Source organism: Cydia fagiglandana, chromosome Z, assembly GCF_963556715.1.
Source record: "Cydia fagiglandana chromosome Z, ilCydFagi1.1, whole genome shotgun sequence".
In the NCBI taxonomy this organism is placed as follows: Eukaryota; Metazoa; Arthropoda; class Insecta; order Lepidoptera; family Tortricidae; genus Cydia; species Cydia fagiglandana.
The window spans coordinates 7,972,061-7,999,717 of record NC_085959.1 but is presented as its reverse complement, the minus strand read 5'-3'; the positions used below and the strand labels follow the sequence as shown (position 1 = coordinate 7,999,717).

Sequence of the window (27,657 nt, the reverse complement as noted above, 5' to 3'; positions counted from 1 at the left end):
ACGCATCTTCGAACTCTGCCCTAAATGATATCCACTCGGTGATATCTCCGCCGAATGTAGGCAATTCCGGCGGTTTATGGTACATTGGCGCGTAGGTACCGTGCGGTACCTCTACAATGCGCGGGGGTGGTCTGCTAGCCCGATCGACGGCTGCACGCGGCGGCGGTTGCGTTTGCGCGGTCTCTTTCGGCGGCGGGATTTTAACGTTTTCCTTTGCGATCTCGTGCTGTAACCTAGCTTGTCGTTCTACCCAACTTCTAGTCCGTTCTTCGACGGTCGCGTCACTGCTGCCGACAGACTGCGCCTTCAGTTGCGCAACCTGCAGCCGTAAATTTGCAGTGTCGGACTTTGTCTTAGTAGCTTCGACGGTCGCGTCACTGCTGCCGACAGACTGCGCCTTCAATTGCGCAATCTGCAGCCGTACATTTGCAGTGTCGGACTCTGTCTTAGCAACGGCCAGACGGGCTTTACGAACCTCGAGCTCGGCCATTAGCACGGCCAATTGATTATCGCGTTCCCTAACCGATTTGCGACTCCTATGTGAATCGCGATTAGACGGCGCCCGCGACGGCGATGGCGGCGCATCGATGTCTTTATTCACTAGCGTACCTAATCTACTACGATTTACTACCGTGGCATTTAACGTTTCCGAGTGTACCGACTCGTTTCCACCGGTAGTATTCGGGTTGCCACTGGTGCCCTTGCTCCACGTATTTGTCTCGCCGGACGTAGTCTTACCGGACGAGGGGGTAGGGGTGTCCATGTTGGCTGCGGGCGCAGGCGGGCCCTTGGTGCGTGGTCGTAGGCTCCTTGCTTCCTTTTCGGACATCTTTCTGGCTGGAACCACTTCACTTCACTTAACACACGCGGGGGTCCCTAACTTGACCTGCCTATATCTATGACTGACCGTTACTGAGCGTAACGTCAGGCCCTAAGCGTAGCGTGGATCCCTCGTGGCACTGAATCTCCCGCAATGGCAAAGTGCTATGCCTAGAACGTTCGAAAGCAGTGTGTGGGTATCAACCATGTGACACATGCAACGAAAGTTGCCAGGACACGTGAGCGGAGGACGACCTACACGCTGCACGGTCCGACCGGCAAGCCGGTAAATGGGTACGGAAAGGTATTGGGGTTGGGTCTAAGCCGAAGCGAACCTCTAGGCCCAGCGCGTTCTTTATTCTGTCTTGCCGTCTGAGTCAAGCAATGTCGCTTAAAACTCAGCGCGTACTTGTTTCTTTCTTGCCGTCTGAGTTAAGCAATGTCGCTTGAAACTCAGCGCGTACGTTTTTCTATCTTGATTCTGAGTTAAGCTATGTCGCTTGAAACTCAGCGCGTACGTTTTTCTATCTTCATCCGGCTTCAAAAGGACCAAACTGTGGAGTGTAGACTGTAACTTTTCGTGATGAGGGGTTCGTTGGGTGAAGCGTAGAAACTCGCCGCTGGAACGCGCTGGCCGTCGTGCTGTCTCGAAGTCCGCTATACCTCCATTTACCGGAATATGTGTTGTGTGAAATAAAAACACATATATCTGAGTTTATTTACTGGAGAGTGTTCAGGCAAGTGATAGAGTTAAGCTCTCTGAGTTCTCTGAATATGCTACAAATGGCGCGGGTTTATATAGGAATGGCCGGGCGATTTGTATCTCTGAACTAGTGGGCATTATATGCAGAGTGAGTTTTATTTATTTCTGTCAATCTCGTTAATTATAAGCACGTATGAAAGGAGCACGAATCCTAGACTTATAAATAGATACAATATTAAGCACGTATGAAAGGAGCATGAATCCTAGACTTATAACTAGATATAAAACATTCCACGCAATTCATTTGACATAATATGTGAGCACAAAGTAAAACATAATATACAAAAGTAAAAATAGCAACCTAAACGTAAAGACTAATTTAACACATGCATGAACCCTAATAGCTATTTACGACAGCAATGTTTACAACTCCTAAACAAATGTAAACAAATTAGGAGATAGGTGCACTATAAATATTTTAATACTTCATTTTTCGCCTTGTTACAATTGTACATATATGGTGAGAAAGTGTTAACATATCTGTTTATTTACTTTACATAGTGGTAGGCATTATGTGAGCTGACTTTGAGTTCACGTCAACGTATATTTAACTTATATCCTTAGGTAGGTACCTTACGTTTGCACAGAAAATCAAAAATATTTTCTAGTATAAAAACTATAATTCCTACTACACAAAGTGTGACCAGCCCAAATTATTTTGAATTTCCCGCCAAACATTTGTGTAATATTTCAGTAGCCAGACTCTAGTACTGGCAATTCATAGCATCAAAGATATATGTAACTCCGTATAAGATAAATAAAGTTTAAGAAAAATACTGCCTCGGAAATCAAGAAAAAGTAATTCTCGAATAGATGGCGCCATTACCTTTGGCCTATTCTCGGCTAGATGGCGTTGACAACACCGTTTGATATTTAATAATATTAACACATATCAGTGAAAGAACATGGGTCAGTATGGAACAATAAAAATTAAAAATAATTTATCTGTATACATATTTTAATTAATCTATACATTTTCAATTTTATTTTAAGTTTTAATCGTGTGTCGATAGATGGCAATAAATGTACCGTGACTACAAAATTTACTATGGCAATAGCCCTCTATACTATCTATTCTCTTTGATAGCATTAAAAGTATCATAATCAAATCACTACACCTTATAAAACAAAATCTCTTGCCACGTCTGTCTGTTTGTGAGTTTGTTTGTATGTTCGCGATAAACTCAAAAACCACTGAACGGATTTTCATGCGGTTTTCACCTATCTATAGAGTGATTCTTGAGGAAGGTTTAAGTGTATAATTTGTTAAGCCGTGCGAAGCCGGGGCGGGTCGCTAGTTCAGGTGTAAAGTAAATAACCTTACCAATATTGGATTAAAGGGCAAATTGGCGTAAATAAGAACGGTAATTAATAAAAACAAATCCAAAGTTAAAAAATAATTATCTAAACTAAGCCGCTACGCTGTATCCTATTTATAAATCCTACATTAACTCAAATTAAAACTCAATTAATTCCAAGCCATTGCGTGCGACAACAAGCAAGTGCGACTCCGTACCACCCCCTTTAATGTCACCCCCACTTGTCTGTCCGTTCACTTTGCATATTACTACTATAGTCAACTATAAAGCCAAAGCCAAAGGTTCAAACCTTTGTCACCCGATAGTTCGCGTTGGACGCCCCCCGAGGATCGTCCTGGCTTCACTAAACTTAATAAGGCTCATTTATTTATTTATTTGTTTATGCACATAAGACAACACAATTTACAAAAGGCGAACTTAATGCCATAAGGCATTCTCTACCAGTTCAACTCAACCTTTAGGCAAAGCAGATAAGTTGTAGGCGGCGCAAAAATATGTGGTATAGATTTTACAGGATTCAGATAAATATTTATTGAATTTTATTACAATTATATATATTTATATTTATATTATATGTATCGTGTATATTTTGATGTACTTGCGTATGTATGTTAAAATTCCTTAAATTAGCGTTGCGTTCTTATATTAAATTTTGTTAGTAGTAGTAGCAGTTGCACCGCCCACAATCTCTCTGCTTTGCCTTAAGGTTGACTGGTAGAGAATGCTTTTGGCATTAAGTCCGCCTTTTGTACGATAAGTTTTCTTTTGTGCAATAAAGTTTAAATAAATAAATAAATTAATAAATAAATTATTAAACATCTATGTCGTAAAGACAGAGAAATAATTAACTTTTTTAATTATTATTTGATACTTTTACTAATTAGTAGATACAAAATTTGGATCTAACGTAAATAGTCGATATGTGCTGGGTCATTTTCAAACTTGGTTATTATAACAATTATACATTTTAAGTAGGTACAGGTCTATATTATTAGTAACAAATCACAATAATAATACAATCAGGTACATAATTATTTAGTTATGTGCATCAAGTCATCACACCACTCGTCTGTAGCTGGGTTCAATAAAATGAAGGCACATTTAAAATTTTCTAACGTAACTCTAGTTACAGTTGTAATTTTTCTAGTTTTTTTATACTTCAATTTCAATTTCTTTATTGTGAGTTATATGTAGGTAATACAGATGTTCTAAAATACTTATGTCCATTATAACTTGCCTTTAAGGCGTACAATATTCTTAAACTACATGATGCAATATTAAAAAAATAAACTAACATAACATCATCAAAACATAACAAAAACGTACAATAACATTAATTTACATCAATAACTGAAGTGATTATTTAGTGGACATATTACTCTGGGATCTGTGGTGGATATCAGTTGGCAGTGATAGCTATTACAATTACCGTTAGTTAGCTACCAGTAGCTTGGCAGTCGAATATGTTCGTGGCCGGTTTGAAAGCGGGATCTAGTGAGGAAGAGGAGGAAGATGTTATGGACATTTTGCAGGTCTGATAAATACGCAAAAACACATTATTTACGTTTGATATTTGGATATAAGAGTGTGGTAACTGCCATTGGATTTTTGAATAGTTGACTGGTTTAAGTATTTTTTTTGAAATCATAGCCATCCTTCCTTATATGTGTTGCATATGTATGTGTGCCCACGCACACACCCACCGCGCTAACTTACGAATACACGTCAGTACGCTAACAGCAAGCAGCAATATGGAAAAAAGATCATGTAAATAATAAGAATAAATAAATTGTACAAAGTTAGTGGTTGTTCTTATTGTAACACTTTCAGTTTTGTAGACCAGTGATGATCCTCCCCTCCTGAGCGATATCGGATCGGACAATGTAAAAACGCTCTGAGTAGTGCTCTAGTGCTTGGAGTAGACTTTAACCATTGAACGCCACGGTGTCGTGTGCGGCGCGTCAATCCGAACCTTGTCGGGATTCGCAAACAATACATACATAATAATATACAGGGTCATTTTTGGACCGTTAGCCATATTGTGCGAGGTGATTAGGTAGGCTATACTGAACAACTTTTTCTTTGGGACCAACTCTGAAATCACAAAAAATTTTTTGGCTGTTTCATACATTTTGCTCGACTGGATGTCGACGTTTTCTATGGGAAGGCCAAATGTTTTTTTGGGATTTCGGGGTTAGTCCTCTAAAAAAAGTTGTTCAGTATGACTTATTATACCTAATCACCTCGCATAATATGGCTAACGATCCAAAAATGACCCTGTATAGCTGTTCAAAGTATCTATTCTTTTACTATGGTATGTTTTTCTAGAAAAGAAGAGAAGAATGCGAGCGCAAAGCAAGGAGGGGGGAGATGGACCCCAGGCTGGAGTTCACCTTCCAACTCCTCATCGATGGCACGGGGCTCCCGCGGCACGCCATCATGGACCACGTCTTCGAGGGGAACATGGTGAGCTGGTGGTCCACAGGAACTAGGTATAGGGTAATGGCTCATGCCATGCGGTAGAATGAGATAGCAATGTCACTTGCTCCCTCTAACGCATAAACGCGTCCCTTGGAGTTGCCGGTGCTGGCCCATCGTGTAAAGGAGCCGAGTGATAAGGCGAGGAAGTGAAGTGCAGAAGTTCAGCTTCCAACTCTTGCACGACTGTAACTATACATTAATCCTATGTAGTCCTAGTAAACCGCGTGAATGTTAGTGACGGCTTGCGCCCGAGATTCAACACTGTGTCGATTTTAAACTCGAGGGAGACCCTTGCGTTTCTGGCATCCTGGTACATGCGGTGCTACCTAGTGCTGTGAAAAAACAGAGCTGTCACCTGGCGGCGTAGCACGGTCGCATTTTTATCCCTTGTCACCATGCCTGTCACGTTCTAACAAGTATGTTAGTGCGAAAGGGACGCGCATAGTGATAGTCGATAAAAATGGAACCGTGCTGCGCCCGCTGCGCAAATTGTGACATACTGTTTTCATATCACCTGTTCGAAAAACGGCTATCTTCCCTGTTAGGAGGGATCAAAATGGCACTTTTCTATTCTAGGCCGACCAAGTGGTAAATAAAAACGTAAACAAATAGGGTACCTTCCACACACGTGAAGTACCAAGGGTAGTAAGAAAAGGTAAACCTCCTACTGTAAAATAAACTATGGTTTTTCAGCTGGACGACATCAACCAGCTGTTTCTCCCGCACATGCGCAACAAGCTCCTCTGGTACTACCAGGACGTGGAGGAAGTGGTAGAACGCGCGCCAGTCGAAGGTAACTTTAATAATTCTCCTTGTGTCTCCTGGCTCACTCCGCGATTTCGTCGCTTTGCTACAGGTGGCTAAAAGTACGTCCGTTTCACGCCAATTTTGGTGGCTGGCCATAAGCCCCGCGTGGCGTTATGGCCACCTAGCGCTAGCGCCCATATCTGTCCTGATCGTGACAGACGCGTTTTGTTAGAGAGTGAGTCTTCTGTATCTTAGTACTATTATTTATTCTGTGACTAAGGGCTGATTGGTTGTTGACCTTTCTCTTTCAATGATTTTTCGGTGACATGCAAGGAGTCGTAATAAATATGTTTGTTACTGAGAATATTGTCAATCTATTTACTCCATCGGATTGGGCACCTCTCCAATCACAGCAACAAGTCGACGACTATATTTACTTACCTAGCAACTTTTGTATACTCTGTTCTGTAAGGGAAATATATACACCGTGTTTTTTTTCAAGAGTGCATTCCTGAGCTTAAATCAAGTAACTTTCTCAAAGATACCGATATTCTAGTTAACTCCATTTCGGCGATAATCAATATTTTTTTCCTATAAGGCCTCTACAAGCGTGTACACTTGCCTTAGGGCCGGTTTACATATTGATTAGTGGTTAGAATGAGTTCATACATTTGCTACTAAACTTAAGTACAATCTCGGTCGATCGATGTTCAAAATGACATCGATATGTCACAGAATTCAATTGTTTGGTTGAGTTAAATGTAATGCCCGTGTTACAACAATGCTATATGCTACATTTAATTACTTTTTAAACTTATATAGTTTAAAAAAAACAAAAATGTTTTTTTTTTAATTAACTTTGCCATTTAGTTCTCTTAAACGTACTTAACCATACCCCGAAGTTAACGGAATTCAATAAAAACACGGTGTCGAATAGATCACTCAATAACTTTTACTAGGATCAACGCCAAGATAACGAAAAAATAGCTTTTATATGGGCAACATCGACATCTGATTGGCTTAAATATGGAACAAGCATTTTGTTTTGTCGTTTTAGACATCGTTATCGTATTTAATTATCTTATAAAAAAAATTCACCTTCTACTATAGTTCGTTTTTTTAGCATTAGAAATAAGGTAAACAATCTTGATGTGTCTTTTAATTGAAAAACACATTTTAAAAATAAGTTAAGGCAAATATGTAACAATTATGAATCTAATACGATCATTTATATTCTTCTGCTTTCATAAATGATAGTTACTGATTTTTAATAAGCGTTTTTCAATTAAAAGGCATGCCAAAATCGCTTACCTTCTTCCAAGTTCTTTATAATGCTAAAAAAAACGATCTATAGGTACCTGAATCAGACTGTTAATATTTTATTTTCCAACCTTTACCGGTTGCATCAAGTGCTGTTTACGTCCTATAGTTCTGTTTTTTAGCATTAGAAATAAGGTAAACAATTTTGATGTGTCTTTTAATTGAAAAACACATTGTAAAAACGTTACGTCAAATATGTAACAAAATCTAATACGATCATTACTTATTCTTCTGCTTTTATAAGTAATAGTTACTGATTTTTAAAAAGCGTTTTTCAATTAAAAGACATGTTAAGGTCGCTTACCTTCTTCCAAGTTCTTTCTAATGCTAAAAAAGCGAACTATAATGAAATAAATATGGTTACAGGCACAAAGCCCCGCCAACAGGGTCAGGGCAGACAGCCGCCGCCGCTAGTCACAATGAAAAGGAAATTGTTCCTGTCCGACGGATGGGACGTCAAGTTCACAGGCGTCTGCATATACATGTTCCGGATTAACGTCAGTAAACAACTGCCTGAGGAGGGTTTCCACAAGGACCTGTGAGTAGACCATTGTATTCTCTCGGATAATGACATTAACATAGAAATTGTTCCTGTCCGACGGATGGGACGTCAAGTTCACAGGGGTCTGCATATACATGTTCCGGATTAACGTCGGTAAACAACTGCCTGAGGAGGGTTTCCACAAGGACCTGTGAGTAGACCATTGTATTCTCTCGGATAATGACATTAACATAGAAATTGTTCCTGTCCGACGGATGGGACGTCAAGTTCACAGGGGTCTGCATATACATGTTCCGGATTAACGTCAGTAAACAACTGCCTGAGGAGGGTTTCCACAAGGACCTGTGAGTAGACCATTGTATTCTCTCGGATGATGACATTAACATAGAAATTGTTCCTGTCCGACGGATGGGACGTCAAGTTCACAGGCGTCTGCATATACATGTTCCGGATTAACGTCAGTAAACAACTGCCTGAGGAGGGTTTCCACAAGGACCTGTGAGTCGACCGTTGTATTCTCTCGGATAATGACATTAACATAGAAATTGTTCCTGTCCGACGGATGGGACGTCAAATTCACAGGGGTCTGCATATACATGTTCCGGATTAACGTCAGTAAACAACTGCCTGAGGAGGGTTTCCACAAGGACCTGTGAGTAGACCATTGTATTCTCTCGGATAATGACATTAACATAGAAATTGTTCCTGTCCGACGGATGGGACGTCAAGTTCACAGGCGTCTGCATATACATGTTCCGGATTAACGTCAGTAAACAACTGCCTGAGGAGGGCTTCCACAAGGACCTGTGAGTAGACCATTGTATTCTCTCGTATAATTAGTAATGACATTAACATAGAAATTGTTCCTGTCCGACGGATGGGACGTCCAGTTCACAGGCGTCTGCATATACATGTTCCGGATTAACGTCAGTAAACAACTGCCTGAGGAGGGTTTCCACAAGGACCTGTGAGTAGACCATTGTATTCTCTCGGATAATGACATTAACATAGAAATTGTTCCTGTCCGACGGATGGGACGTCAAGTTCACAGGCGTCTGCATATACATGTTCCGGATTAACGTCAGTAAACAACTGCCTGAGGAGGGCTTCCACAAGGACCTGTGAGTAGACCATTGTATTCTCTCGTATAATTAGTAATGACATTAACATAGAAATTGTTCCTGTCCGACTCTCAGAATGGGACGTCCAGTTCACAGGCGTCTGCATATACATGTTCCGGATTAACGTCAGTAAACAACTGCCTGAGGAGGGTTTCCACAAGGACCTGTGAGTAGACCATTGTATTCTCTCGGATAATTGTATTTTTTTTTAATATATTTGTATCTACAACAGCTATGACATTAACATAGAAATTATAATAGATACGGGAAACCAATTATAGGAACTCACACGTAGTGACATAATACTAAACTAAACTAACAATTTTGAAAAATTTTTTAGTCATAAAATAAAGTCTCCCTTTTATAAACTCTTCGATAGGAAATTATAATGAAATAGTATCGTAATCTTCCTATTTACTTTGTACTTTGTCAGTAATTAGTAATTACTTGATAATAGTTATTTGTTTTACAACGGGGCTAAGTTGTTGTTTAACCGCTCGTGCTAATATTGATACCCGAGCAAACGAAAGATTCCAAAATTAAACCACGAGCCTAGCAAGTGATCCCATCCAATAGTATGATTTCTTAAATACAATACTCTGTCAAGCCATTTCCGAACCGTTAGTAGAAAAGAGTGGCAAAAAAATTAAATTTTACGCCTTTTTATACTGATAAACTTGTTTGACCGGCTATACGAGTATAAACTATTTTCTTCAGATTCTGCGGCATCCTGAATGCCGAGAAGGTGGGTCTGGTGACAGCGATCGAGCGCATCGTGGAACACGTTTACATGAGCGCGCTCGCGCACCCTAGCGCGGACGGCGACGAGGACGAGACCAGGTTCCCCATCGTCAAGAACCAGCTGCTGCCGGGGCTGAGGTCGTTCTGCTCTGCTCTCAAAGGTAACAGCACTCCTGACTCAGTGGACCGTATGTCTTGGCAACAGGGTTGTCAATTGCCAGTCAACAGTGGAGCGCGCGTGTACATGAGCGCGCTCGCGCACCCTAGCGCGGACGGCGACGAGGACGAGACCAGGTTCCCCATCGTCAAGAACCAGCTGCTGCCGGGGCTGAGGTCGTTCTGCTCCGCTCTCAAAGGTAACACTCCTGACTCAGTGGACCGTATGTCTTGGCAATAGGGTTGTCAATTGCCAGGCAACAGTGGAGCGCGCGTGTACATGAGCGCGCTTGCGCGCCCCAACGCGGACGGCTCTATTAACTGACGTATCTTCGGGCCGTAAAGACAGATGTATGTGTAGTCCCCGACCCGTATAGAGCCGCGTGGGGTAGTCTATAGTTGGGGGCTATAGTTAGCCCAATCCCTTTCGTGCATATTGAGATCTGTGCCCAGCAGCAGTGGGACGTACAGTCGACGTCAAATATATATGTTTACACTTTTGTACAATACTCCTTTGTACAGTCAATCAGATGATAGAGTCGAAAAGTTATAGACCACTTTCTTGGCTGACCTAATAAGGCGAAAAATGTAAATATATTTAAAAAAAATGTTTGACGTATATACGCTGAATTACCTAAAGTGTCATTCTATGGAACTTGCTAAATATTTAAACAAAAGTCACTAGTAAATTGACATTCCGAGACAATTTTAATATGGCGGTTGTTTTCATAGTTAGCAAGTTCCATAAAATGACACTTTATTATAAATTTATCTTCAAGCATGTGTGTGTAACCTACACACACATGCAGAAGTCACTTCACTTTCGTTCTAAGTTTCTTTCATAAGCATAATATTATGAAATATTCAAGGCTTCTTATTTTCCTGAACTCCTGGTAAAGAAATATAAAAATAGCCGGCATTTCAAACGATTGCGTGACTTTTAATATGATTAAATGGAATCGATATTGATTAAGTCAAATGAACTGCACTTTTCATTCGCGCTGAAATATAACATCCACGCGATCATTTACCAAAAACTAACCGCAAATAAGTTTATAAAGGCGACCAAATGCGAGTCGGACTCGCCCATGAAGGGTTCCGTAGCAGCAAGTAACATATTAATAAAATTGCGGTATACGATTTATGACGTATTAAAAAAAACTACATACTTACCTACTAGATCTCGTTGAAACCAATTTTCGGTGGAAGTTTGCCAAAATATTTTTTATACGTATATACGCTGAATTACCTAAAGCGTCATTCTATGGAATTCGCTAACTACAGTCCGTTTTTTTTAGCATTAGAAAGAACTTCGCAGAAGTAAGCTTGTGGTTCCAAATTCGGCACTTTTAGCGGTAACAATTTGAAGTAAATTATATGTATTGACTATGCTACATTACATAATTCAATAATTATTAAAAATTAAAGAGCCTGATAAAAACTGCACGCTTGCTTCTGTGGAGTTCTTTCTAATGCTAATAAAAAAAACGAACTATATTTAAAAAAAAGTCACTAGTAAATTAACATTCCGAGAATTTTATGTATTATTATGTATTTTACTTATTATTAATGCAACTTGCAGTATGCGAGGACGTATGCGGGCAAGTGAACCTGTTTGAAGACGGCCAGACTCACATGGCGACCGTGACAGACCACGTGCAGCTCAAAGAGATGACCAAGAACCCCAGCACCATTACCGTGCTAGAGGACCGGGTCAACGAGTGGGTCAAGAAAGTTATGGAGGTCGGTACCTGGCTTTCATTTTGTGAAGTTAAGAGCCCTAAGCAAGCTTTTTGAAGTGGAAACTTCTTTAGCGGTGCTGTTCACTTTTTGTGATGGGAAAAAAACTCTGGTGTCACGTGACCGTAAGACGTAAGACGGACGCCATAACATAGCCATAACACAGGAAACTCTCAGAATTATCATAACAAGTGTATTTGTTGTAGATACTGAGCGAAAGCGAGCAGCTGCGTCGAGAAGTAGATTCCAGCGGTCCACAGGACGAGTTAGAGTACTGGAAGAAAAGGGGGGCACAGTTCTCCCAACTAGTTTCCTACTTACAGGTAAATAAATTAAAAAAAAATCTTTTATTCGAAGTACTTTGATTGTGTATTTAAGTACCTTCTGAATACATCAAACTAGTGTGCACGTTGATGGGCTCTTAAATAAATGTAGGTACCTAGGTACAAAGAAAAAGTGACCAAAGCCCAAGATTGGAATTGAACCAGCGTCCTCTCTCTTAGTATATGACATTTATTTCAGTTTACAATTTATAAATTATAAATATAGCAGTGTTTCTACTTGAAATAAAAACAAATTAAAATATTCCGAAGTATCATTCATATCTTATATTTAACATGTAATAAATAAAATATGATTTCAATTAATACAGAATTAATAATGTTCTTCTCATTAGTTTTGTATCTCTAGTAGGCACATGGCTAGGGCCGCCCCCGCGTTTAGTTTATTGCATAATTGAAAGTTGAATTGTGTGCCGAATATCTGCCCAAAATCTGAATATTTACCTTCTCTCTAGTTTTGTATCCCTAGTAGTGACGTGGCTAGGGCCGCCCCCGCGTTTCAAAAGTTTTAATATGCGTAATTGCGTTGCGTAGTTAAATTCTGTGCATACCGATCGTAATCAAAATTTTTTACACTCTCTCTAGTTTTGTATCCCTAGTAGTATTACGGCCAGGGCCGCCTCCGCTCCGCAATTCAAACGATTTCATAACCTATGCGTAGGCCAAGGTTTAATTTTAGCAGGAGTTATTAATAGACTAGGTCAGATGTTTCTATATAATGCCCCGCCGTGGAGGTCCGGCCTTCGAAACCTTTCAAACCTAGCAGTAGCAGTAGTGACCGCGCAGCAACCCAAGACTCCAAATTTCGACCTAGCCGAATGTATCCATACTGCAGTGTGGCCCGCGCTTCCAAATATTTTGGATATTCTTGGAGTCAGTTGGTTCCTATTACCTACTTATCTTCTTTAACACTTATTTCTACCTATTTCTTTTTAAATAAATCATGTCATCATTCATCAACATGATCATCCGTTCATGTAAGCTAACAATAACTAGCATGGGCAAAAACGTACACTGTGCAATCAGGGGCCGATATGCAGACAGATGAAACATGTCTAAGAAAATCTGCTTTGAAATATATAAAAACTGCATCCAAATCAGTTCACCCGTTTAAGAGCTCCGGTGCCACAGACAGACACATACGTAGGGGTCAGACTCACAACACTCTTTATTTGCGTCAGAAGCTAAAAAAATTACCTATTCAAATGTTTTGCACAGGACAATGAAGTTCAACTAACACTAACCTGCCTCCAACTAGCCAATTCCAAGGTCATCAAACTCTGGCGTGACACGGACCACAAGATTACCTTCTGCTACAACGAGGCCAAAGACAACGCCAAGTTCATCCAGGCCATGGAGAAGTGCTGCCATTCGCTGTACCTGGACGATCCGGTGAACATCAAGGACTCAATATTGAGTCTGCTGCAGACTGTGCGGTTGATTCATAGTGTGTCACAGTTTTATAATACGTCGGAGAGGATTTCTTCGTTGATGGTTAAGGTAAGATTTATCACCAATATAATGCTATGCTAAGTTATGATGTGACACATATCACAAGATCATCTTTTGCTACAACGAGGCCAAGTTCATCCAGGCCATGGAGAAGTTATGTCATTCGTTGTACCTGGACGATCCGGTGAAGATCAACTCAATATTGAGTGTGCTGCAGCCTGCAGACTGCTCGGCAGACGGCGCGTGTGTCGCAATTCTATAAATTCAATAATACATCGGAGAGGATATCTATCTAATCCTTTGAAACATTGTAATATCAAAACAAACAACTTAGCTGTATATGCTCAATGCTGATCGTGACAACTACATCATTTCAATTGCAAAAAGCAGAATTCAGCGGCATAAAGAACGTAAATACTACTAGTGACACTTATGTAAGTGCTACAATTGCAACCAATTGATCACGTAAAATTGATTTGCAGAAAAAAGTTATATATGTTTGCTACTAGGCTGAATCCAGAAAACTGCTCCCCCTGGTCATGGGATGTACGTTAAAAGACTTAAATTTTTGATCAATATATTATAGCATTATTTCAAAATACCATGTGACACTCCAAAAAAAATGGCGCATATCTCATAAGCCTTCAGGAGGAATTCAGGAGACCCCACTTCTTTGAATTAGTGTTCAGGATCATGGTAGAATTCTTTTAAACTAATAAGGTATTTTTCAATTAATAGTTTATCATTCTACATTATTACCTATTTTTGACATTAAAATTAGAAAAACTTTTTTATTTACGGCCAAAAACAGACAAGAAAGGCTGACTACTGGTGCATGGCCGAGCACTGGTGCCTTTACCCTACCTAGCCTATTTGACTAATGTTGAAAATTTGACTTAGCTATATTTACCTACTATATCGCTGGCTCAACCAACCATCCACAACTTTCAGATAACCAATCAAATGATAGAAACCTGCAAGCAATACATCACATGCCGCTTCAAAGAAACCATTTGGTCCCAAGACCGAGCCCTGGTCCGGGACAAGCTGATCCACTGCCTAAACCTGAACAAAACCTATAGAGAAACGTACCTGTATGTTAAAAACCAGCCGTTTTTGCCGAACACTGAGCAGTTCAGTTTCTCTGAGAACTATGTGTTTGGGAAGTTTGATACGTTCTGCAAGAGAGTGAATAAGATTATAGCGATGTTTGATTTGATGGAGGACTATAATCATTTGTTTGCGAAGAGGATGGAGGGGCTGTTGCTTGGTGAAGGTAAGGTTACCACATTCCTACAGAATATATTATATTCCCACTACAGAATTTATATGTGACGTCCCACGGGCAAAGGTACCTTATGGCGGTTGGCGCTTACGCTATTATTAACGCCGCTCCAATATTATTGCGGCGCCAGCCGCCATAAGGTACCTTTTATCGTGGAACGTCACATATTAAGTGTCAGCAAAGCTCTTAATTTGGCGGCGAAATACTGTACACAATTGTATACCCTCTTTTTGTATGTTTTTTAACCAGAATAATTGATAATTTTGAGCGCCGACACAGAATAAATAATAGTACTAAGTACAGAAGACTCACTCTCTAACAAAACGCGTCTGTTACGATCAGCACAGATATGGCCACTAGGTGGCGACAGCGCCACGCGCGGCTTATGGCTTTCCCCAAAATTGGGGCCGAACGGATGTACTTTTAGCTACCTTTAGCAAGTGAGCGAGCCACGCCTGGCGCCGAGGAGGTTTAAACTCACGGCCATCCGTGATTTTTTCCAAATTAAGGGTTAGCAAAAAATCTACGAATTTATGACTTAATTGACTGTCACGATACGATTTCTAATCTAGCGATTTTTTTTATAATTGTGTAATGTTAAGTTTAGAAAAGTAAAGTTTTGACATTGCTGAAGTATAAGTTCCACGATAAAATATAATCGTAGGTCGCTCGATGGAAAATCTTATTAACATTCACTGCCAAGACCGTCTTTACCATAAGGCAGACGGGGCCAGTGCCCAGGGCCCCCATCCTCGGGGGGCCCCGAAGGACAGACAGTATATTTTACTACCCAAAATAGAAAAACTATCATTTAGAAAAATGTTAGTTTAATTCGCTTTATTTTCATTCCAAAAGGGCCCAAATTCTTATGTGCGCAAGGGCCCCAGAATAGTTTAAGACAGCCCTTCACCTAGGGGAGTACATTTTATAATGAAAATGAGGCGCTTGGCGCTGAAAGCGTTAAAACTGTCACAAATAAGGGGCTGTCCATAAATTACGTCATGGTTTTTTGACGAACCCCCCCTCCTATATCATCCAAAAATCATGCTTCGAATGACCCCGTTTCCTCCTACGTCATGCTACCATCATCCGATGTCCCGACGGTATGTCCAGACCCATCCCCTCCTAATTTGAAATAACGTAATTTATGAATAGCCCCCAAGAGGTATTTCGAGTTCCAGTTAACTCCTTACCTCTTATGAGTACTTGGTAATTACACGCTCTTAGGGTTTCTGCTCGAGAATTCCCGAGGCGAGAAATCTCGAGAAATTTGTCCTAAGAAGTCGAGACGGGAAAAAAATATTCAATGCCTCGAGAACTCGAGAAATAAATCTCTTGTGATAAGTAAAAAGAAAACATGCGTATAACATGATGTGTCTATAATGTATTTCTTTAGGTATGTAGTTAAATAAATATGAACAATGTTTTTTTTTACATTACCCACCAAATAAAAAACTACCTTGATCCGTACCCATCGTTCTAGCTTTAACCGATCTTCATGTTTTGAAACTTTTTGAACTATCATGATTCATAACATTCATGTAGTGTCTTTTTATTGAATAAAGCTGTAAAAATGTTTGCAACGAATTATAGGACCATGTCAGCGCCAATAAGCGTAATAACAAATATTACAAAACTAAATAGATAAATCAAATCATCCCGATATAATCCTATTAGCAAAATATTAAAATTTTAGCAGCTTTATTATTACGTTGAGTAAGTACGAGTAATTAATATTACGTAGTCAAACTTCTGTAAGTTTTGTCACATCGAGTTAAATTTATAGACTTGACTATTGCTGCCTAATAAAATACCATATTATGGTTTGTTTACATTTTGTTGAATACCTAAATAAATACACTATAGCATAACACATCGCCGGTGCGCTCGCCTGCACCTATAGTTTTTTTTGCTGTTGTATTTTTGATTATTAAGTGCAATTTATGGTGACTAAGAATGTACCATATGTTTGATTATTGATCTCACCTACAATTCCTACGAGTCTGATTTGTAAAAAAGCAAAAAATATTAAATAACATGGTGTTTTTATGGAGCTTTCAAAATTTCTCGAGATACTCGAGAAACTCGAGAAATCATGGTCGAGAATTTCCGTGCCTCGAGAAATTAAAAAGGTCGAGAAACCAGAAACCCTACACGCTCTACAAACGCCCCTGTAAATTGAGACTCGGCATTTTAAAACATTGGTAGCTCAAACATGAACTTGCACTAAATTAACTTCTATTGCGATTACATAAGATTGAAATCCTATTGCGATTACGCGTGCATTATGCGGCGAGGTCATATTTCTTATCAACGGGCTTAGTTTACAAAGTCTAACTCATCTATCCTATGACCGCCTAGTGGCGGCTGATGTTGGCTTTTATATGATGCGATGTTGCAACAAAACAATATTAGGCAAAGCTCAGAGTAGGTGGCACCTTTGTGGCACAAACAGTAAACAAACGACATACAAACGACATTGACATATGACACGTCACGTCAATCATATGGCCTACCGCGAAACAAGAAAATCGAAATTTCGTTATCTAATCTCTCTATCACTCTTGCATATTCGAGCGATAAAGTGGCAGATAACTAAATTTCGATTTTCGCGTTTACCGGTAGGCCCTTGTTAACAAACCGCCTTGATGCATCAATGTCATATTTTATTGTCTGTGACAACTTGTCAAAAAACAGTTTAAGGCTCCTTATTTTAAATATATTTCGTTAAATTTAAATAATCACGATTATTTAGCAGTGGCGCTAGTCTACACGTTGATGGGCTCTTAATATTGAACTTGGCTCTTTCAGATTTATGTTTTTCATGGGATTTCTTATTCGCAGATCTCGAGGAAGCCGTCCACGCGTTCGACGAAGCAAAGAAGGCTGTAACCAGTTGCCAGTACGACTATTTGGACTACAGGAATAATGAATTCGATAAAGACTACCAGGCTTTCGAGCAGAAGACGAACATGCTACGGGAATCCATAGGGAACACTATAGAGGAGAACTTTTCCAGCGTGTGGGAGACGCCGCAAGGCATCAAGTTTCTGACCAGGTTTGAAAAGGTAAGCGCTTTCGATAAGTACTACCAGGTTTTCGAGCAGAAGACATATATGCTACGGGAATCCATAGGGAACACTATAGATGAGAACTTTTCCAGCGTGAGGGAGACGCCGCAAGGCATCACGTTTCTGACCAGGTTTGAAAAGGCTTTCAATAAGTACTAGGTACCATGTTTTCGAACAGAAGACAAATATGCTACGAGAATTGCTCGTTTAATCGTCATCTAGACACGCGGCAGCGTGTCAAGCCAAGTTCAAGCAAAGGAACTGGCTAGCCAGCGCCGAGTGTAATATTACACGAACCACTTGGTGCCACTTTTGACCCTTCTATAACTCAAAACATCTTTGACGTAAACACATAAAACTACGTGTGTTTAATTATATCCATAAGGATATCTAGAAGCCCAAATTTCATGAAGCTAGCTCAAACGGTTATAAAGGTATGAAGGTCAAAAAGTCGTAAATTTTAAGACTGACTTATGACTTATAGTACCTAAACCTAACCTACTTCCAGATGACCTAGAAGGATGAAATTTGGAATCCAGCTTGGTTATTGTGTGTAACCGTAGGAAAAAATCTAAAAATAAAATAAAGTTAAAAAATAGGGGGGGTCCCCATACAAAAAAACCACTTTTTATTGGGACTGACATATAAGTACCTAAACCTAACCTACTTCCAGATGACCTAGAAGGATGAAATTTGGAATCCAGCTCGGTTATTGTGTGTAACCGTAGGAAAAAATCTAAAAATAAAAAAATGTTAAAAAATAGGGGGGGTCCACATACAAAAAAATATTTTTTTATTGTAGCGTTGGAACCGTTACAAGCAGATATTTGAAACTACCCCAATATATGTATATTATATTTGCTATATTAAAATAAAGTTTAGTCAAAAAATAAGTGGTGTCCCCATACAAAAAACTTGTAATACGCTCTAAACAACCGGCCAACGGTGTGTCGTCGGCGGCGCGCGGCACCACATAATTATACAAAGAACAGAAGTAAAAACCATACAGCGGAAACACAAGAAAAAACATTAAATCTCAATACCTGCCTAGTTTTCTTTACAAAAAGTATTGATATCCCACCAAAAACATAAATGTAAAAAAGGAGAGCCAAGTTCAATACAAAAATTATGCTTGGCTGTGGGGCTCGCCGCAAAAAGAATGGAGATCTAAATGAGTGCCACTGCCAAGTTCTATGCAAAATCCAAATATGTATTTATAGGAACAAAATAACATTATAAACAAGTATTAAACTCTATCTCTTTACTTTATTGGATACCTATAACAATTGCTGTTATTTAAAAAAATGTGAGATCTTAAAGTAGGTTAGATTTGGCTTGGCCAGGTTTTATCAGAATTACAATACACCTATATAAAATGATTGATATAATGAAAACTGGCTAAGTCAAATCTAACCTACTTTAAGATCTCACATTTTTTTAAATAACAGCAATTGTTATAGGTATCCAATAAAGTAAAGAAATAGAGTTTAATACTTGTTTATAATGTTATTTTGTTCCTATAAATACATATTTGGGTTTTGCATAGAACTTGGCAGTGGCACTCATTTAGATCTCCATTCTTTTTGCGGCGAGCCCCACAGCCAAGCATAATTTTTGTATTGAACTTGGCTCTCCTTTTTTACATTTATGTTTTTGGTGGGATCTTAATTACACGGATCCTAATTACCCGTTTTCGTGTGGCCACAAATCCGGTTTCGTGTAGCACGAGAACGGGGCCCCGGCAACTGGTACCCGAAACCCGGACCCGACCGCGAGCCCTAGTTCCTAGTGAGCGTGTTATATAACCCAATAATATAAGCACCCTCGCTACTCTGACAATATCAGGCGATCTAGTATGAGTTAGATTTTCGCGCGCGACTCCATCTCGCGCAAGTATGCGAGAAAACCAGACGGTGGACTTTCACCACTAACAACCACTAACCACTAATTAAATTCAACCTGCATGTTGTCCGACGCAAGATCAAAGGCTTGCATCTACCAGGATATCATACTATTGAAGAGTTGATCATGTTGAAAGTGCAGTGCATCGGACACAGGGCAGTGGAAAGTGAGTGGGGGTGGCCTCCTGTTGTGTCATAGTCGAGAAAGTTTCTATTTGTGATAGTTGGGAGTACGACCGTGCCCCCGCCAAGACGATTTTCTATACCTACAGATAATATTACAAACTTGTCTCATTTTTGTATTATCCCCAACGACCTTGAATACCTATTATAGAAGTCATAAGGGTCAGGACTAAAGTAGCTAACACACTACCGCACCGCACCAAGGTCATTGTGGGACGCACCCATAAGTAAAAGGGAGAAAGCGACATCTCTTTCTCCCTCTTACTTATGGGTGCGTCGCACAATGACCTTGGTGCGGTGCGATAGTGTGTTAGCTACTTAAAGCTCAAATATTACCCCACGTCATATTGTGTCACGTGTGACTAAACTTTGCTACGGTCAGATTGAAAACGTCAAATATTGTAATGCTGGGCAAGATGTTTGTCTGATATAATTTTATTTTAGCTACTCAAAACTTGAAAACTTTCAGTAAACAATCAACTTTTTTCAAGGGAAATTGCGAGCAAACTGGCTTGAATGCAAACGTCACTTGTAACACGGGAACGTGTAAATACTAGGCTATCATAGGACACGAAGAGTAACGTTTAACTGCAAGGGACGATTTGAAATTATTTTTACAGTTCGTGACTATGCCGGCAATATCACGAAATTTGTTAAAGCTTACATTAAATTTTCGCTAAGGTATTAAAATAGTAGTAGAAAATTATTTGGATACTTTGATTTCTATCGGTTTAACCCATTGGGTCTGATGGTGCACTTACCTAGACAATATACAATACATATTGAAATTCGCCTTCATCTTTGAACGGCCATTTGGATTCGATTTGGTATGATTTTGTTTATTTTTTTCACTCAGTGGCAATGTTTATTCAATTCTTGTGCCTTGAATCCCTCGCAACGCTGAATAATCCTATTCATCATTCAATTTAATTTGTTACACAGCTGATTTAAACGGCGCGCGAAATCGCATGCTATTTTAGTTACAATGCGGTCTGTTGGTTACGTCCAATTCGACCGATCGATCAAAACCAGCAATGTAATGAATATCGCATACGAGTTCATCGTCTAAATGAGCCCTAAACTACAGACAGCTACATATCTAGCTCACAGTTGGTTTTCTGTAGCTACCTATAGTTCGTTTTTTTAGCATTAGAAAGGTAAGCGATCTTGACATGTCTTTTAATTGAAAAACGCTTTTTAAAAACCAAAAACTATTACTTATGAAAGCAGAAGAATATAAATGATCGTATTAGATTCATAATTGTTACATATTTGCCGTAACTTATTTTAAAAATGTGTTATTAAATTAAAAGACACATCAAGATTGTTTACTTAATTTCTAATGCTAAAAAAAACGAAGTATACATAATATCTAGCTCATAGTTGGTTCGCTGTAGCTAGGCGCAAGCGGTACTAACAACTCCGCAGCCTTGTACTGAAATACTGCAACGTCGCGTTTCTGGAGGTCGCCGGAGCAACGTCGCATTGTACCTAGGCACGTGGTTGATTCTACCAGGCTATCAGAAATAGTAGCAGTTGGAAAACTTTCTAAAGGCTCGTTGGCGTTGGCTTTGGCCCAACGTGAAGAAAAATATGCATTAGACGGCCAACTTTAGGAGCATCGTACACGGCTGATGCACACACACACACACATTCACTGGGGGCCCATTTCTGAAACGATATTAGTCTAATATTATTAGTGTGTTGCCGTGGCAACCCATACGATTCGACAGTTCGTAGACTAATAATATTAGTATAATATCGTTCGAGAAATGGACCCTGGATGTTTTATTACAAGCTTTTATTTATTCCTTTCATCGGTTCCGTTGTCGGTATCAAATCTTGCAAGTTTTATTACCCACTTCCCGGTTTCCGAATGAGGCTGAAAATATGCATACTTATGTAAGTCGGGTGACAATGCAATATTATGGTATCATCAAGCTCATCTGATGATGAAGACAGGAGGTGGCCATTATAACTCTATGATAAAACAACTTTGTATCTTTAGGTGTTTAAATACCTAAAAGTAAACAAACAATTTATACATTTTCGGGTAGTTATAACAGTTATTCGTTAAGGAAAAAAATATAAGAATAAGAATTATTTATTGCCATACACATATAAGAAAAACAAACAAACGATACACAAATACATGTTGTACCAGCAACAATGAAATTAACAAAGCTTGACACTGCCCCCAACGCACATGTGCGTTCACCGTCATACAAGTTAGTTCCTAGGCCACGCCCCCTGGCAGTGAATGCGTTAATCGTTCCTATGTTATAAAACTTATAAACAACCTTAACAACCAATAGCGTGACAATAGGGATGGACTCATCAGCATTTCTGTGTTACAGACCAGCTGTCACAGCGCTGGTTTTCTGTTCTTATAAAAGCGCTTGGGTCTGTCACTGAACGACCTGACTTTAACCTACATTATTTGATCATGTAATGTTTTCATCTACCCTCAACTGGCTTAATGAGCCATTTGAAAGTAGATTTTGTTTACTTTTATTTAAATACCTAAAGACACAAACTATAATTGTGTTTGGGATTTATTAGAATTGCCTCGATGAGTATATTATATTATCTTATACATAATTATAAATAAAAGTACCGTTATAAATTATATATAAAGGAACCGTTTTGTATCAGTTTTCTGTACTTTAACTTTAGTTTTCTAATTCCAGGTGAGTCAAAAGATTCAAATAACGAAGTTGGGCGAGAAATACGACAGAGTCCTACGCCACTGCGAGAAGGAGGTAGATAAGATCACCAAGATGTTCAAGAAGCAAAAAGACGATCCGCCGCTGCCGAGAAACTACTCCCCCGTGGCCGGTGAGCATGTTTGTTAAATAAGTTTTTGGCAAAAATTTCATTTAGGTACAAGCTTTTATCGCTGACTGTACTTCCTTACGACAACTAATACTCATCGAGACAATTCTAAAATACCCCTAACACAATTAGATTACGTTGTCTTGTCACAGAGTTCTTTATGGCACATAATATTGCATTGTCATCCGATTTATACATGCATGCAAAATTACAGCTCAATCGGAAACCGGGAAGTAGATCAAATTTAACTTGCAAGATTTGATTACAGACCGACAGACAGACAGACAACGGGACAGGTGAAACTAAATAAAAGCTTGTTAAAATAAAAAAAATATGGTTGTTTGTAAAGTCGGTTTACGGACGATAATTTAGCGTGATAGGGCGTTTTCACTAAATCGTGCACCAGAATGAAAATGACGACTTAAAATAAAAACATGTTTTTATGCTGAATGTTCTAATCCATAATGAAGTTTATTTTCTAAAGTTACTAAAACTGTGATGAGTCCCACATAAATACGTTTAGTTTTTTAATTATTGATAAACGAACCTGACAGTGTAGTCCAAACTGGTCAGTTTTGTAACAATCTAATTTTTGTTGACACGCTTTAACTACAAAAGTAATTAGCAATATTTTGCATTTCTTTTGCTGCAAATGACTTATATTTTCATATAAACAGGTCATTTCATAAAAAAAACAGTTATTATTGCCCAAAAATAAATTTTATTGTCAGTTTTGTAACGATTGATACCATTATGTTATTTATTTTGTTTATTGCGATCAATATTTTGAAAAAATCGTTTATAGTTGCATTTGCTTTAATGTATATTTTTAGATAGTTCTCTATAAAACAAAACCTTGGGTTAAAAGCTTATAGAAAACGAAATAAAGACCAAACAAAGCAACTGAGCAAGTGGGACAGTTACAAAACTGACAAGCTGATAATTCTTAGGCTGGGGTTACATAATGAGAAAACTGTAAATATATATTAATTCGTTTTATTATAACAATCCACCAAAGTATAACAATTTAACACATAGATATCAGTGAATGAACATGGATCAAAATGATATAAAAATAATAAAATCATTTATCCATATATATACATTTTTTTGATAATTTTATACGTTTTCATTTTGAGTTTTAGTTGTGTGTCGATAAATGACAGTAAATTAACTGTGACTACAAAATGTACAATGACAGGACCCCTCTATACTATGCTATTCTTTTTGCTACTACTAAACAATTAATAATAATCGTCAATATTTTGATAAAATCTCGTATCATGACCAAAAGATCAAACTTTATATAAAAATTAAAGTTAAAACGCCCTAATAGTATGTATTCAACTCATGCGTTGTTACTACATTTTCTTTCTGTTTTTTTTTCATATTATAGACGATATCAAGATTTCGAATGGAACGCCCATGTAATACCACCCTATAGACCTCAGTTTTGTAACATTGTCGGTCAGCCTATACGTAACGGAGCGATTAGTTACAAACCTGACGTCACGTTTTTCTACTTTACTACAATCATAATTTAACTCTGAACTCATCTTACATAATATATTTATGTTTTTATAAAAAAAACAGTTGCGAGCTTATCAATTTCCATCTATAATATATGAACTTTATGTAAAAGCTAATATTATTAAAGAAAATTGATCACAAACCTGACTGACGAAACGTGTACGGTCTGCAGTCCACTGACATAAGTTCACTTCACAACTTCCTGTCGCGTACTGGCGGTTTAAAATTGTTTGCCGTCTGATCACGTGTTATTAATGTTGCCATTTCCAAAATTTTATGTGGATTAGTAGAAATTTAAATGTAGTTTTGATCGTTACAAACCTGACGTGTCAGGTGGCATCACTTTCAAGCAATGTTATTTAAATTTAGTTTTTAATTCAAAAGCAGCAAGGTTCAATTCAAAACTTTGTTCATGTCCCCCGTAAGACTCTTTAGATTCTAGGTAACATTTAAACTCGACAGCTTTAGTAGAAAAAAATTGCACGATGTGATTTGCAAAACCTTAAAGTTAGGGTGGGACACGTTAAAAACCGGTATCTTAACTGTTTAAAAAATATATTATAATTACATTATGCTTATCTTAACTAAAACTATAGACGAAACCATTAGTTAAATATGTGTTCTATGGGTATAAATTATTAAACTCAGAAAAAAATAATACATAACGGAGTAAACAAATTTTGAAAACGCGGGACATCATAAAAACGGGGGGTGTCCCTAAAAGTGAAAACGCCCGATAACGTCATAAGAAAACATTATTACCATTACATTACGTAACGTTACCATGGGGATCTGTCCACAACGTTACCATGGAGATTTGTCCACAACGTGACACTTTTTCGTGCATGCTACCGGTGTTCACCGATTTATAAGAAGTTATAACGTAAAAATTATCGTAAATCGTAAAGCCAGGAAATCAGATGGAGGCTGATGATACGGCGCTCCGCAGAACTTGCGACGGAAGCTAAAGGTAGAAGTACTAGTGCTCGACCCTGCACTAGTATTCGACATGGGCACTTTATGTCAAAGTGACAACGATTAAATTTGAAGGCAGAAAAATCTTCGCCGTTCGAATTTAACCTATATTTTATAGAGTTTACCTTCGAGCAACACCGGCTTCCGACATGTCGGAAGGGAGGGGCCCAACCCTAGTAGCATTTTCGTTGGGGCCCACGGTGCCAACGGTAGGGAAAACGTTGGGATGAGGTTCGTTCCGTAGCCAACATTAATTTTGTATTGGCCCACCATCGCATTTACCAACATTCGCTGTGGCACAGATGCCCAACAATGGGCCTTTGTGTATTTTGGTACCGTTGGCTAAACAACGATAATATTCGTTGGCCCAATGATGACATATATCGCATTTACCAACATTGGCAGTGGCAGTGATGCCCAACAATGGGCCTTTGTGTATTTTGCTACCGTTCGCTAAACAACGGTAACATTCGTTGGCCCAATGGTGACGAATACCGCATTTACCAACATTGGCTGTGGCATGGATGCCCAACAATGGGCCTTTGTGTATTTTGGTAACGTTGGCTAGTCAACGATATCATCCGATGGCCCAATGATGACAAATATCGCATTTACCAACATTGGCTGTGGCACTGATGCCCAACAATGGGCCTTTGTTTATTTTGGTAACGTTGGCTAATCGACGATATAATCCGATGGCCCAATGACGACAAATATCGCATTTACCAACATTGGCTGTAGCATTGATGCCCAACAATGGGCCTTTGTGTATTTTGGTAACGTTGGCTAATCAACGATATCATCCGATGGCCCAATGATGACAAAAATCGCATTTACCAACATTGGCTGTGGCACTGATGCCCAACAATGGGTCTTTGTTTATTTTGGTAACGTTGGCTAATCAACGATATCATCCGATGGCCCAATGACGACAAATATCGCATTTACCAACATTGGCTGTAGAATTGATGCCTAACAATGGGCCTTTGTTTATTTTGGTAACGTTGGCTAATCAACGATATCATCCGATGGCCCAATGACGACAAATATTGCATTTACCAACATTGGCTGTAGCATTGATGCCCAACAATGGGCCTTTGTGTATTTTGGTAACGTTGGCTAATCAACGATATCATCCAATGGCCCAATGATGACAAATATCGCATTTACCAACATTGGCTGTGGCACTGATGCCCAACAATGGGCCTTTGTTTATTTTGGTAACGTTGGCTAATCGACGATATAATCCGATGGCCCAATGACGACAAATATCGCATTTACCAACATTGGCTGTAGCATTGATGCCCAACAATGGGCCTTTGTTTATTTTGGTAACGTTGGCTAATCAACGATATCATACGATGGCCCAATGACGACAAACATCGCATTTACCAACATTGGCTGTACCATTGATGCCCAACAATGGGCCTTTGTGTATTTTGGTAACGTTGGCTAATCAACGATATCATCCGATGGCCCAATGATGACAAAAATCGCATTTACCAACATTGGCTGTGGCACTGATGCCCAACAATGGGTCTTTGTTTATTCTGGTAACGTTGGCTAATCAACGATATCATCCGATGGCCCAATGATGACAAATATCGTATTTACCAACATTGGCTGTGGCACTGACGCCTAACAATGGGCCTTTGTGTATTTTGGTACCGGTGGCTAAACAACGACAACATTCGTTGGCCCAGTGAGCACGAATATCGCATTTACCAACATTGGCTGTGTTACTGATGCCCAACAATACCAGTTGAGTTTGCTTGTGGCGTCACTAGATGGCGTTACTGTCTCCAAACATCGAAGTTATAGTTATTTTCTCGATTATTCCGGATATAATCATAATATTTTTTAAAAGTAACTTATAAATCTAATAGCTATAACTATAAAATTTACACATAAATTTAAAAAATTGAATTTTTCCAACATTTTCTCAATTTAAATCTCAAAAAACATAAATCTCGCTTACGAAGTTTCGAAGTGCGGTTAGTATATATACAAATTAGAGTGTATAGTAAGTGTACTTGCTTCGGCAGTACATATACTAAAATTGGAACGATACAGAGAAGATTAACAACATGCTGCCTAGGGCCTTCATGTGGATACAACCAATGCCTACCGTAGTGTAATTGTAATATTTATCAGCAAAGGCCCAACGTCGTATTACACAACCACTTAACGTAGGGTAACTGTAGGACTCGTAAACAAAAGCCCATTACATAATAGACTGTAGGCACACTATAAATTACACAACTATTTACCTACGGTAGTATTGTAAGAATCCTACACAAGGCCCAACGTTAAAGTTACAATGTTGGCCCTTTGTGGGACAAGCTGTGTTGGGCCTTCAACCTGGTGCACGACTA

At 39.0% G+C, this 27,657-nt stretch overlaps 1 protein-coding gene across 1 annotated transcript in view; it reads left to right on the top strand.

The window, feature by feature from the left end:
• Positions 1–4,350: 4,350 nt before the first annotated feature.
• Positions 4,351–27,657, top strand: part of LOC134678764 (dynein axonemal heavy chain 5) — a 77,289-nt gene continuing 53,982 nt past the window's right edge. Inside the window, exons 1-11 of the mRNA XM_063537462.1 lie at positions 4,351–4,433; positions 5,230–5,367; positions 6,076–6,175; positions 7,816–7,987; positions 9,790–9,893; positions 11,552–11,712; positions 11,916–12,032; positions 13,269–13,550; positions 14,454–14,778; positions 17,632–17,855; positions 22,633–22,780. Of these exons, the coding sequence (XP_063393532.1) occupies positions 4,365–4,433; positions 5,230–5,367; positions 6,076–6,175; positions 7,816–7,987; positions 9,790–9,893; positions 11,552–11,712; positions 11,916–12,032; positions 13,269–13,550; positions 14,454–14,778; positions 17,632–17,855; positions 22,633–22,780 (1,840 nt within the window). The 5' untranslated portion in view covers positions 4,351–4,364. The remainder of the gene's footprint in view (positions 4,434–5,229; positions 5,368–6,075; positions 6,176–7,815; positions 7,988–9,789; positions 9,894–11,551; positions 11,713–11,915; positions 12,033–13,268; positions 13,551–14,453; positions 14,779–17,631; positions 17,856–22,632; positions 22,781–27,657) is intronic.